This window comes from Natrix helvetica (genome assembly GCF_964273705.1).
Source record: "Natrix helvetica genome assembly, chromosome: 11".
Lineage (NCBI taxonomy): Eukaryota > Metazoa > Chordata > Lepidosauria > Squamata > Natricidae > Natrix > Natrix helvetica.
This window is the reverse complement of record NC_138562.1, coordinates 22,383,686-22,396,444: the sequence shown is the minus strand read 5'-3', so window position 1 is coordinate 22,396,444 and position 12,759 is coordinate 22,383,686. Positions and strand designations below refer to the sequence as shown.

The 12,759-nt window shown below is 40.5% G+C and overlaps 1 protein-coding gene across 1 annotated transcript; it reads left to right on the top strand.

Annotated features, from left to right (window-relative positions):
• Positions 1–581: 581 nt before the first annotated feature.
• FAM199X (family with sequence similarity 199, X-linked) lies at positions 582–12,490 on the top strand. Its single transcript, XM_081963821.1, has 6 exons — positions 582–946; positions 3,650–3,869; positions 4,473–4,622; positions 5,120–5,281; positions 7,581–7,841; positions 8,817–12,490. Exons 1-6 carry the CDS (start codon positions 750–752, stop codon positions 8,985–8,987), a joined length of 1,161 nt encoding a protein of 386 aa, XP_081819947.1. The 5' UTR covers positions 582–749; the 3' UTR covers positions 8,988–12,490.
• Positions 12,491–12,759: the final 269 nt, after the last annotated feature.

The window sequence follows — 12,759 nt, the reverse complement described above, 5'->3', positions numbered from 1 at the left end:
GAGCAAAGCCCCACTCCCTTCTAGCCCAGCCAGAAACACTGGTGCAGGTGGATGGATGGATGGGAGACATTGATTTAGATAGATAAATAGGATAGATGGATGGATGGATAGTTGAAAAACACCGGTGCAGATAGATAAATGGATGGATGGATGGGTGGATAGATGGATGGATGAAAAGTTGAGAATACCTGTGCAGACAGATAGATGGGTGAATAGATGGATGAATAGTTGAGAAACACGGGTGTAGATAGATAAATGGACGGATAAATGGATGGATGATGTTGATGATGGGGACTGTAGGGCCCTTGGTGCTCTCTGAGCCTGCTTGTTTCCTCACAGACCTTTCACGACCCAACTAGGTAACACCATCACTACTACAGGCGAGTGGTGTTTGCTTTTATTGTTACATATCAGCGTTGGAGAGCCATACAAAGAAACATCCTACAAGAGGAAAAAACCTAATCCACGTTACTTGTGCCTCCCAAGGCGCATTCCCACCTTCCAACGCAGGGGACGCTGCAGACCGGAAAGCGGCCGCCTTTCTTACGCGAACGCGCTCTCCTCGCCTTCTCAGCCAGCGGAAGTTAGCGAAAGCCACTTCCGGCAGCCGGCCTGCGCTGCAGCCTGAGGCAATTTTTTTTCACCCTTTTTTCGTCGTCCGGCGCTGCGGGACCTTGCCTCATGGCGGCCGGCTGAGGGCGGTCTAGGCCCGGCTCGGCTCGGCTTGGCTCGGCCTTTTCCTCGCGCTGATGGCCGGCGAGGAGCCGCAGAAGTTCCTGGCGCCCGACGAGCCCGGCGCCGTCCTCTCGCCGCTGCCACCGCCACCGCTGCGCCACCCGCCTCGCCTGGGCGACGAAGGCCCGGCCTGCCTGGACGTCAGCGACTTCGGCTGCCACCTCTCCTCTTGCCACCGCACCGACCCGCTGCGCCGCCTGCACGCCCACAGGCGAGGCCCGGGGATAGGGGGCGGATGTGTGTGTGTGTGTGTGTGTGTGTGTGTGAACCCTCCTCCCGGCCTACCTCACGGGGTTGTTGTTGTGAGGAGACTGGACTCTTGTTTTTTTAGACAGCCTCCCCCGCGCAGACTGGGTCCCTGAGGCAGGGCGGAGATGAGGGGTCCTGAGGTCGGGGAAGGGGGCGGGCAGGGTTGGAAGGTTGGGGTGGCCCCGCAGCCAGTGATTTCTGTCACTTCCACAGCTCGTTACGCTTAACGGAAGCCAGCAAAATGAGCACATCCTTAGCCCATCATCTCGGTCCATTATCATTTAAGAAGAGACTGGGCAACCTCCTGTCTCAAATGCTATCGCGTTTCCTGCCTGAACAGAGAGTTGGACTAGATGACCTCCAAGATCTCTTTCTGCTATGCTGTTTCTATTCTATTCCCTATATTCTATTTGATATATTTTCTAACCGATCTCTATAAGTACTCTATACTTGCCCAATAAAGGCTGTCCTGCCCTGTCTTCTGTCTTCTGTCCTGTCCTGTTTTATTTCATTCCATTCCATTCCATTGCTTATTCCATTTCATTCTGTCTATTCCATTCTATATTCTATTCTGTTCCTATTCCGTCCAATGATACTTGCCCAATAAAGACTGTCCTGTCTTCTGTTCTTTCTTCTGTTTTCTATTCTATTTCATTCCTATTCCTTGCGTTTCCAATCACACTTGGCCAATAAAGAATATTCTAGTTAGTCTATTCTATTCTCTATTCTATTCCTATCCCTCTATATTTCTATTTCAACATTCTATTCTATCTGGAGGAGAATGCAGGTAGTCCTTGACTTACAACAGTTCATTTAAGGACCCGTCGAAGTTACCACGGTACTGAAAAGGGTGTTACAGGATCCCCTTTTGTGACCTTCTAACAAGCAATGTGAAGGGAGAAAGCCAGATTCACATAACGCCCAGGTTACCAACTTACGCCTGCAGTGATTCGCTTAACAAACGTGGCAAGAAAAGTTGTAAAATGGGGCAAAACTCACCTAACAGATTTGTCACTTGGCAACATAAATTTTGGGATTGATTGTGGTCGTAAATTAATTAAGAATCCAAATTAAGGGTTTGGATCGATTATGCTTTTCTTAGCAGAGTATTCTAGAATAATCAAATTTAAGCAGATAATGGGATGACAGAGTTGGAAGGTACCTTGGAGGTCCTCTAGTCCAATCTTCTGCTCAAGCAGGAAACTCTAAACCATTTGGAGCAAAATATTGTCCAATTTTTTCTTGAAAATTTCCAGTGTTGGAGCATTCATAATTTCTGGAGGCAAATTCCACTGATAAATTGTTCTCACTGTCAAGAAATTTCTCCTTATTTCTAGGTTGCTTCTTTCTTTGATAAGCTTCCATCCATCAAAGGTGCTTTTTCAAGAGCAACTGGACTTTCTGGCTTTTGTTTGAAAAGACGTTTCGCTTCTCATTCAAACAACTTCTTCATTTCTACTTCTTGGATGGGAAACAAAACACCTTGAAAGAAAAACCAGAAGGTCCAGTTGCCTCTTAAAAAAAAAAGCACCTTTGGGACAACCCTGACCTGGATGTCTGAGAATCTCCATAGACACTTCCTTCCATCACTTCTTGTCTTGCCTGGAGGTGCTTTGGAGAATAGGTTGACACCCCCCCCCCTTCTCTGTGGCAGTCCCTCAAATGTTGGGACCGACTATCATGTCACTTCTAGTCCTTCTTTTCATTAAGGTAGGCATGCTTGTCTCTTGTTAAAAAAATTCGTGAAGGATGGTGGAATTTCAAGTGATAGTAATTGGTTGGTTGATTTCTATCAATCTAAACTCCCAACAACTCTGGCCATTGCAGGGACCCCCTCCCCTCTTGCATTTGGGGGCTATTTACAGACCCATTCATGTATTGTAGGTATTACTCAATTGTTGCTTCTTAACAGCAGAAGTGGTCAGGGAAAGCTTTCTGCCCCTTCACATGACCAAGAAAGCCAATGCAGGAAATGTACTGTAGTTATTTGCTAATTTTGTCTTTGGGAATTCTCTGAATTGCTACCTCTGCAGTTATTTTTGTAACTGCAAAAGCAACATCTGGGGTGCCTTACGTGCTTATTTGTGGACATACAGTGGCAAAATATTTGTATTGCCTGACACACATTTTCCCAGCTGAGATTTTAGCATTGGCTAATTTACTATTGGCAGCAGCTTTATTAGTAATGTAACTACTACAAATATTGCTGTATTTGTAGATGAGTACTGTTTTTGAAATGCTGTAGAAAGGAAATGAGTTTTGATTTGATTGCATTTGTAGGAGAGGGGGTAAGATTCGACTTGTCTTCTACCTCTTTCATAATAATCCCAGCTGGGGCATTTAAGATAGAGTGTTTGGGTTATTTCTTCTTGCAGAAAATTGGATGGTTGCTAAGAAATAACGCTGTTTTAATGACACATGATCAGTTGGATTACTTAGAATGCTCTGCTTTCTAAATTATAACTTATAACATCTGAATATTACCCAGTTCCCAGCAAAACCGAGTGATGACAGATTAAAAACATTAAAACTAAGAAAAAAATACAATAAGAAAAAAAGAAAAGAAAAATGGGAAGGGTGGCAAGATTTTTGAGACAGACCTTTAAAATAAGTAGTATTTCCTGCTTCTCTTACTTTGTTTCAATATTGACCTTTTCTTTTTCAGATGGCACTTAACCTCTTGTGGCACAAGCGTAGCCAGCTCTGAATGCAGCGAGGAGCTCTTCTCTTCGGTCTCTGTGGGTGACCAGGATGATTGTTTCTCTCTCTTGGATGATCAGGAGTTAACCTCTTTTGACCTGTTCCCTGAGGGGAGTGTCTGTAGCGATGTCTCTTCCTCCATTAGCACGTACTGGGACTGGTCAGACAGTGAATTTGAATGGCAGGTAAAAAAAAATGAGTTTGCAGTGGCTTGGGCAAAGGGGAGAAACTGTGCTGTCCAATGCTGCCAGAATTGTTAGAACAACCCTCAAAATGTTAGACCAGCATTTCTCTCCTTGATTAGTTTCCACTCATTGTTTCTTGTCTTGCCTTCTGGTGCTTTGGACCCCCTCTTCTTTGCTGCAGCCCCTCAGATATTGGAAGACTGCTATCATGTCTCTCCTAGTCCTTCTTTTCCCTTAACATACTGAATTCCTGTAACTGCCCTTCGTATGTCCTTGTCTCTCATCACAAATGATTGTGGAAGTCCTTTGGAAGGATGGTGGGATCAGGTTTCTCAACCTCACCCACTTTTAAAATGTGTGGACTTCAATTCCCAGCTGTGCTGGCTGGGGAATTCCAGGAGTTGAAGTCCACATGTCTGAAAGCTGCTGAAGGATGAGAAACACTACCTTAGATATGGTTATTTTAAAAAAAACACTGCTTCTGCAGTGGAATGTCTTTCATGTTACTCTATTTAGGCTTGAGTGTGGATTTAATTTATATATCAAGTGTTAATAATCTGTATGCATTATTAAGGGCGGTGTTCTGATTCTGTTCTATTTAAGCTGCCTGGCAGTGACATTGCAAGCGGGAGTGATGTGCTATCTGACATCATTCCCAGCATCCCAAGCTCCCCTTGCCTGCTTCCAAAAAAGAAAAACAAACACCGGAATCTCGATGAACTTCCCTGGAGTGCAATGACCAATGATGAGCAGGTAAAATCCTTGGCAATTTGGAAGACCGGTGAGTCTCTTCCAAAATATGTTCCTGGACTGGGAGCATGGGGGTATGCAAAGGAGCCAGATCAAGTAATAAAGAAAGAAGAGGGTCTCTTACAGTAAATTATGCTAGCAAGAGAGTCAATTAGACTAGTTACTTAATTAATTAGAACCAAACCTGAAGGAATGCAGGTAGTCCTTGACCTATGACCACATTTGGGACTAGAATTTTTGTTGTGAAGCAAGGCAGTTGTTAAGTCAGTCACACCAGACTCATTGCATTTGTTAAGCAAATCAGGCAGTCGTTAAACGAATCCTCCTCCTGCCATTGGCTTTGCTTGTCGGAAGCCAGATGGAAAGGTTTCAAAAGGCATTCACATGATATTGCAGCTATCATAAATACATGCCAGTTGCCAAGCAGCCATTTGGCTTCTGTAAGCAATGCCTTTTGGCAACATTATATAATGTTAAATATTTGTGGGTTTTGTTTCCAGGTGGAATATATTGAATATCTGAGTCGGAAAGTCAGTATGGAAATGGGTCTTCGGGAACAGCTTGATATTATCAAAATTATAGATCCAACAGCTCAGATTTCACCCACGGACAATGAATTCATTATCGAACTGAACTGTCTCACGGATGAAAAGCTGAAACAGGTATGTGAAAGCAGCCTCTGGTCTTGCAAATATGCCAAACCCCTCCTCCCTTCTCACAGCCTGTCTGAGATTGCTCTGCTGCATATATCTCTGTAAATACTAACCATTCTGTTCCGTGGTCTCCAGCTTTATACTTGAACGAGTTCAAACAGCAAATACCAGACTGGATTGAGTGTAAAATTAATCAAAAGTAGTCAGTGTAATACAGCCAAGACATAGAGATGGGAAGGCCTGGGGGAAAAAATTGGAAAAATTAGAGGGAAAAACCATTTTTGGGTTGTTGATTTTTTCAAAGCTGTTTGGGAAAAACCCTGTGTCCCCCCCCTTCCCATTTTTTCCAGGTTTTTTCCAGGCCTTCCCATCTCTAGTTAAGAATCTATAAAGGATGATTTTTTTTTAGCACAAAATAATAATAATACCCTTCCAACAGCAGTTTCGGAGGAAAATTATATGGTGTCCCATTCCTTTGGTGAAGGAATTCCTGAAATATTAACTCCCATTTTGTTATGCTGCCTTTTTTTTTTTAATAAAGGGTGCATGGTTGCAGCTAATAACTCTCCACCTATTCAGATTTCTGGTCACACCAATACAATTTATTTACTGCAATTTCCTGTCTGGCTGATTGAGATTCTCTTTTGGCTGAACGTGGTTTTGTTTTGCTCTTCGTAAAATATGCTCTATGACCGATATCAGTTTCATAAGTGCTAGATTTTTGTTGTTGGGTTTTGTGTCCTGCCTTTGAATTTGCTTTCATTTTAAATTGGCCAATGACTATAATAAAGATTATTCTTATAATCACTGCTTAGGCCAAGAAGATTCTGTATTAATCTATAGCCCTGATACAGACAGCTGGTGTTTCTTTACTACATCTGTGAGATACCTGAAACGGAACTTGGTACAAATATACCCACATACAAAAATAGAAAAATCAACACCTAGGGGTTGATTTTGAGTTCCAAAATTGAATGGTTGCACAAAGAGATTTGTGAAAAGGTCCATTGCTGGGAGCCGTGGTGGCACAACGGATTGAAAAGCAGAATTGCAGGCTAATTCTACTGACTGCCAGCAGTTCGATTCTCACCAGCTCAAGGTTGACTCAGCCTTCCATCCTTCTGCAGTGGGTAAAATGAGGACTCAGATTGTTGGGGGCAAGAGGCTGACTCTGTAAACCACTTAGAGATGTAAAGCCCTGTGAAGCACTATATAAAAATCTAAGTGCTATTGCTATTGCAGGATATTCTCTGCTTTTAACCTTCATTTCAGTAACATATACAGGGACAAAGGAAATCATTTTGATGTTGCTCTTAGTTATAACTATTACCAATCAGAACTTCACACTCTGAAATCATCCAAGGATCTCACAACACAAGGTTTTAAAGCATTTGGGATCCCCAAATATCATCGGACTCATAAAAGATCCCCTAGAGTTGCTAGTCAGGGCTGGAAGTGACCTTCTGATGGTGTATGGAACACCTTTAAAAGACAGTTCTAAAAGATTAGGGGGGGGGGGGGGAGGTCCTGACGGCATCACTATGACAAATTTATTTTGGCAAGAGATGTATAGTGGGACTGTTTTTTTTAAAAAAGAAAAAGACCAAAAGTGATGAGATCCTCATAATACTGAATCAATGAAGGACAATAATTAAGGATATGAAATGACAGAATGTCTACAAAACAATATCTATATAGGCTAGAAAGAGAACAAATTATAGAGGAAGATAAAATGGAAAAACATAAATAAATCAAGATTTATCATAATGAAACTGTCAACATGAGATATTGGAAGATTATCAACCTAATTTAATTGATTCAAAGACCAGATGGGATTCCTGAAAGAATTAGGGAAACTCATTCATTCATTTGACTTTAATTGTTGTTACCTTTGAAAAACTGTACATACGTGAGAAAAAATGCAGAATCAAGAAAGACATGCAAATGCTAGAATAAGATTTATTACAGCTCAGTATATTTAGAAAGGAATAAAACAGAATGTATGGGATTAAGTCTCATACTTAAAATGATGTGCGATTGGTGTTATGGTGTTATGTGCATTGTTATATATATGTTATATACGTATATAGCTATAGATTGGCACATTTGAAATATATTTCTCTGTCTATCTGTCAGTCTTTCTATCTTCTCAGGTACAATTCCTATTCGGGAATATTGTTCAATAAATGTCATGTGAACTAAAAAAAAAAAAAGACAGTTCTGCATAGAAATTGTTGCTGTAATAGTGGGGTGGTGGTGATGGTGTATCCCAGCTCCCTAACCCTTTGCCACTTACCTGTCCCTTTAGGTCAGAAATTACATTAAGGAGCACGGCCCTCGGCAGCGGTCTGCCAGGGAGACCTGGAAGCGGAGCAGCTACAGTGGGGGCAGTGCCAGCGGTGTGAGCGGCGTCAGCGCCAGCAGCAGCAGCGCCAGTATGGTCAGCTCAGCTAGCAGCAGCAGTTCAAGCATTGGGAACTCGGGTTCGAATTCCAGCGCCAACCTGAGTCGGGCTCATAGTGAGAATAATTTATCGACGAGCGCTGCGGAACGCATTCGGGATTCAAAAGTAAAGCTCCCACTTTGCAGTCATTTAAGTAAACCCATTGTTGCTAGGAGGCATTTTTGCCCTAAACTGGAAGGCACCGTAAATACAGGACAGCGGCTGGGTGCCTGAATTGCAGTCGTATGGGATGTGTATGTGTGTCAGATGTTGGAACTTGGCCATCGAGGGGTCCATTATAACTTTGAATGGTTGTAAGTCAAAGTCAGAGAGATTCAGAAGTCAATGTTTCTTTTCCTTTTCCTTACTTCTATCTCCCCTTTCCCTTCCCCTCTCATTGCTCTTTTATTTACTTTTGTATTTTGCATTTTACATTACCTTATAACCTTATAAAAAAATGTATTATGGATTTAAAAAATAACTGGTAATAAATCAAGGACTGATAGAGACATCTGTATCTTTTTAGAGTTGAGCCTAAAAAGTCGTGTATTCAAAATGGATCGTGATTTATGTGTGTGCATGTGCATGTAGGTGTGTGTATGTCTGTCTGTCTGTCTATCTATTTCATATATACACACACATATATGTGAAGTCCTCAACTTCCAACAGTTCATTTAGTGATCATTCAAAGTTACGTCACTGAAAAATATGACCGATGACCGTTCTTCACAGTTGTGACCTTTGTAGCCCCCCCATGGTCATGTGATCAAAATTCAGAGGCTTGGCAGCTGGCTCACATTTATGACAGTTGCAGTGTTCCTGGAGTCACATGATTCCCTTTTGCTATCTTCTGGCAAGCAAAGTCAATGGGGAAACCAGATTCACTTAACAACCAGCTTACTAACTTAACTGTTTACTGAACAAGACATACAAACGCACACGCATTGAGAGCGGGCTTTAATGATTTCATTTTTTAAAATGTGTGCCAGGGCTTTCACAGAAAAAAAAAGGAGGGGGGACCCAATAGAAAGCTCCTCTCATCTGATCTTAAAAGTGAAAAACTGAGTGTGACTTCTCCCCCCCCCCTTCCTGTTTTGACAGAAACGCTCCAAGCAGCGGAAGGTTCAGCAGAAGGCTCTGCGCAAGAGGCAGCTGAAAGAGCAGCGTCAGGCGCGGAAGGAAAGGCTGAGCGGTTTGTTCCTGAACGAAGAGGTCTTGTCGTTAAAAGTGACCGAAGAGGACCACGAAGGAGACGTGGACGTCTTGATGTGAGATGGGAATGTCACGATGGGTGTTCTTTCTAAGCCTTAAGCTTCACTCTCTTGTTTACATACACTTGTACCAAAACGAGGATTGAATCGGGACTAGCTGTCCTCCTCCTCCCACCACATAACCTGTGATTGACTAGTTTGGGTTGTTTGGCTTTTCTTTTTTGCAAAATCGTAAGAAAATCAGGAAGATGTTCTTTAAAAAAATAACAATACGTAGGCTGGAGTATTTTGCTTTCAGAGCAACCTGCTGGTTTAAAAAAAAAGCTATATTTCTGTTTTTGATTCTGTTAAAATTATGGAAAGAAAATGGTTTTTTAAATTGGAAAGTATTTCCTTCTGTCTTCCTGCAATGTAAGTCTTAACGGTTAAAGGAATATAGTCCGCAAAAACAAGAATACGCTTTTGCCAGGACTTTTTTCTTCTTAGCCACTGCAGTTGTATCAAAGCCTAAAATTTAATAGCTTAGGTTTCCTGGAATTACCACTGTAATTTCATTTAATGTGGGGGTTTAAGAGCTGTGTGACTTAACACTGTGTGACAGGACCGTTCTGGTGATCCAGTTGGTGATTTTAAGCCTGTGTTTTTCTCCCTGTTTTCCACTGCAAAGCAAGCAAGTATATTTTGGATTAGTCACAATGATCCCTTTACACGTAGAGCTTGGTAAGGCAGTCATTTTATAGGTGATCTGGAGTTTGGTATCAAGCAGTGCAGAACAAATAAATACCTATTGACAAATGCATATCCCCCCCCCCCCCCAACGCATGTATTTCTTCCTCTGTTCCAAATCCCCATAGTGTCTTGTGCCTTAAAATTAATTTGATTTCTTTTTTTGTTCTTGTTGCTTAATGTGGAAGTTGGGGGCAAAAATGGCAAGAAGAAAGAAGATCAAAGTGCCCCAAAGTTTTTCAAAGCATAATTAACTCATCCTGCTTTTTTTTCTTGAAGAACCCCAAAGCGAGCCACCGTTGTACATAAAAGAGAATTTTTTATATTGAAAAAAAACCACGCATTACAAATTCAGCTGAAGGGCTACACTGCCCTTTAGTTAACATTGATCGCTAATATTGAAGAAGTGCCACGAGATGAAGAAACTGCTTAGGCAAATGTGTTTGAAAGAATATTGCAATGTTCTACGATGTTGCCTCAAAATAATTTAAGCTTCCATTATTTGTGCAGAAGAACTGAGATGTATTTTCTCTCTCTCCCAAATGCCATGGGGAGAGGGGGATTAATACTTTGATTTTAGATGCACGTGCTTCCAGAGTCAAGCTGTGTATTGCTTGCTTTCTGGTGGAAATACCTTTCTCTGTTTTAAACTAACCATTTTGTTCTTTCATCTGATTTAAAAATCTAGGCGTGATTAGACAAAACTGTAGTTTGCCTGTAGTTTACTCATTCCAGCATTTTCAGATAACCTGTAATTAAGAAAAAGATTTATTCCAGGTATGCATGAAGCAGTAATCTTTGATGACTGAAACAGAATGTGAAGCTTTTCTGTTTTTCCCCTCCCCCTGTGGTTGATACAGGGGAACTATTTAAATTGTATTTCAGCATTCTAGTTGATCCATATTAGGGTAATGTACACAATATTGGATAGATATCAAATATTTATAAATGTTTAAAATTCACTAGATTATTTCTACAAGCCAAATTCCTTTTCAATTTTTAATTCTGGATTGTAATTTTGGAGCATAGTTACATTTAGTTATAATCATTGACTCTGCTCAAGAACAGGAAAATTATTCTAAAGTACTGTAGCCAAATCATACTCTGTGAGTACTAAGGCGGATTAAAATGTTGTAGCCCAATACTCAGTGTTGTAACAAACGTTGAAGAAGTGTGACCCCCCTTTATATCTTCTAGTCCTTTGTTTCTGTAATTACTCCAAATTGCTTTAATCCTGCCCTCCCCAGCTAATTTGTCACCTGTCTGTGTGAAAATAATGATTGTTTACAGTGGCTCAGTATTGATTACTGGTTAACATCTTCTAAGGTAGTTTTAAAAATTCAAGACACTATTGACTAAGCTGTGGTTTAAAGCCACATGTTTTTGGTTTTTTATTATTTTTTTTATTTTACAAATTCAAAAGCAATGTTAGAATATAGAAAGGAGCTATTTTGTAGCCCATTGCCTGTTCTATTTATTGTAAGCTGTTTAAAAGCTGCATAAATATTTAATAAAATAACTTAAGCAATTGAGAGAACAAGTAATCCACTTCTCTTGTGAAACTTAGAAGGAGCACTGAAAACCTGATTTTTTTTTAAAAAAAATGGCTGTTCTGTTAGCTGAATGTAACTATGAAAAACCTGTTTACATTTTGTGTCTGTCTGTGCATTCTTGTTTCCTCACCCACTACAAATGTTCCAATAAGCCAAGTATTTGACTTTAAACAGAGGAGAAAAGTTCGTGTAAAAAAAAAAGATTGTCTAGAATGCTTTGGTAGTTTCCTAACAGCTGAGATATTTTCTTGATCTAGAGTAAAGACGTTACTCCTTTCCATTTTGTTTGTTTTATTTTTCTACATGGTGTTGAAACAGAAAGAGTTTCAAAAAGAGACAGATTATCTACATCAAATTGTATATATACACGACTGTAAAGTCCTTTTCAAGGATCCTGTATCATAGTTGTAGAGAATCTTCTAGAACGTTAGCCAAATGTCTTAATTCTAAAAGAAACACTCATAGGTTTGTGCTCTTATCTCCACTTGAACTATCTCCACCTCATCCCTCTGGCTCATTTCAGCAATAGTTAACTCGTTGATCCTTTGGAAGGTTAGTAACCCATTTTTGGTGATCCAACAGATCACCGTGTTTCTCATGGCATTCTCTGTTCTTTTGGTACATTGGTTTTTAGGATACAGTTGCTGGAGGGAATCCGAGGTCAATGTTTCTGAAGTTGCTCTTGAGGTCTTGTGGGAAATTGGGGTGGTTTATATGGCGAGTCGGTCAATCCATTCAAAAGCGATCGTTAGTAAATCAGGTCGAGATCACAAGTTTCTTACTTGTGTGGGCATGTGTGAAGGCAGAGAGCAGCGTATGTGGCCTCAAATGTGCTATTTATAACCTGGTTGAAAGACAATAGTGTGTAAAATGGATGAAAAGAAATGTGAGCTTCATAACCAAAGCAAAGAGATCCTTTTAAATTTTGGCGAGGATGCTTCAGATGGAGATCTATCTATCTATCTATCTATCTATCTATCTATCTATCTATCTATCTATCTATCTATCTATCTATCATCTATCTCTAAACTGTTTCCTAATTTTCTGCCACAATGTATATTGAAATGGACTTGTATATACAATTTTTCATTGTACATTCTGTATCTACTTAACTGCAGTATTTGTAGAATCGATTCCTTTTTCGTTCTTGATGTTATGAAAAATTTAACTGCCAAGTATAAAATACTGGACATCGTGGTTTGTTTGTTTCCCCCCCTCTTTAGCTCTGAATTGTATTTAAAAATAATTGTCTGGGTTGACATTAAAGACATGATATGCTGATGCAAAATAGCATGTGCCATGTTGTATCTGGAAAGGTGTAGCTGGGAATTTTACCCAATATTTGGGAGATATAAAACATCACGGTCATGTTTTTTGGCCTCTTTCTTCCCTTAAAGAGAAGCCAGAAACAAGAATTAAGTTAAACCTACTCTAGGTTTCCCACACAATAGCTTGTGCCACATCTGAATGGTAAGAAATCAAATTGCTTGCAATTATTTTATCCTAGAGAAATTCTAGAAGCGGCCAAAAATAGGAATAGACATTCCTGATTCC

Coding starts and splice junctions, on each gene's coding strand:
- FAM199X (XM_081963821.1), top strand. CDS start 750: ATGGCCGGCGAGGAGCCGCAGAAGTTCCTGGCGCCCGACGAGCCCGGC. Junction 3,870..4,472: donor ACAGTGAATTTGAATGGCAG/GTAAAAAAAAAT, acceptor GTTCTATTTAAG/CTGCCTGGCAGTGACATTGC. Junction 4,623..5,119: donor CAATGACCAATGATGAGCAG/GTAAAATCCTTG, acceptor TTTTGTTTCCAG/GTGGAATATATTGAATATCT.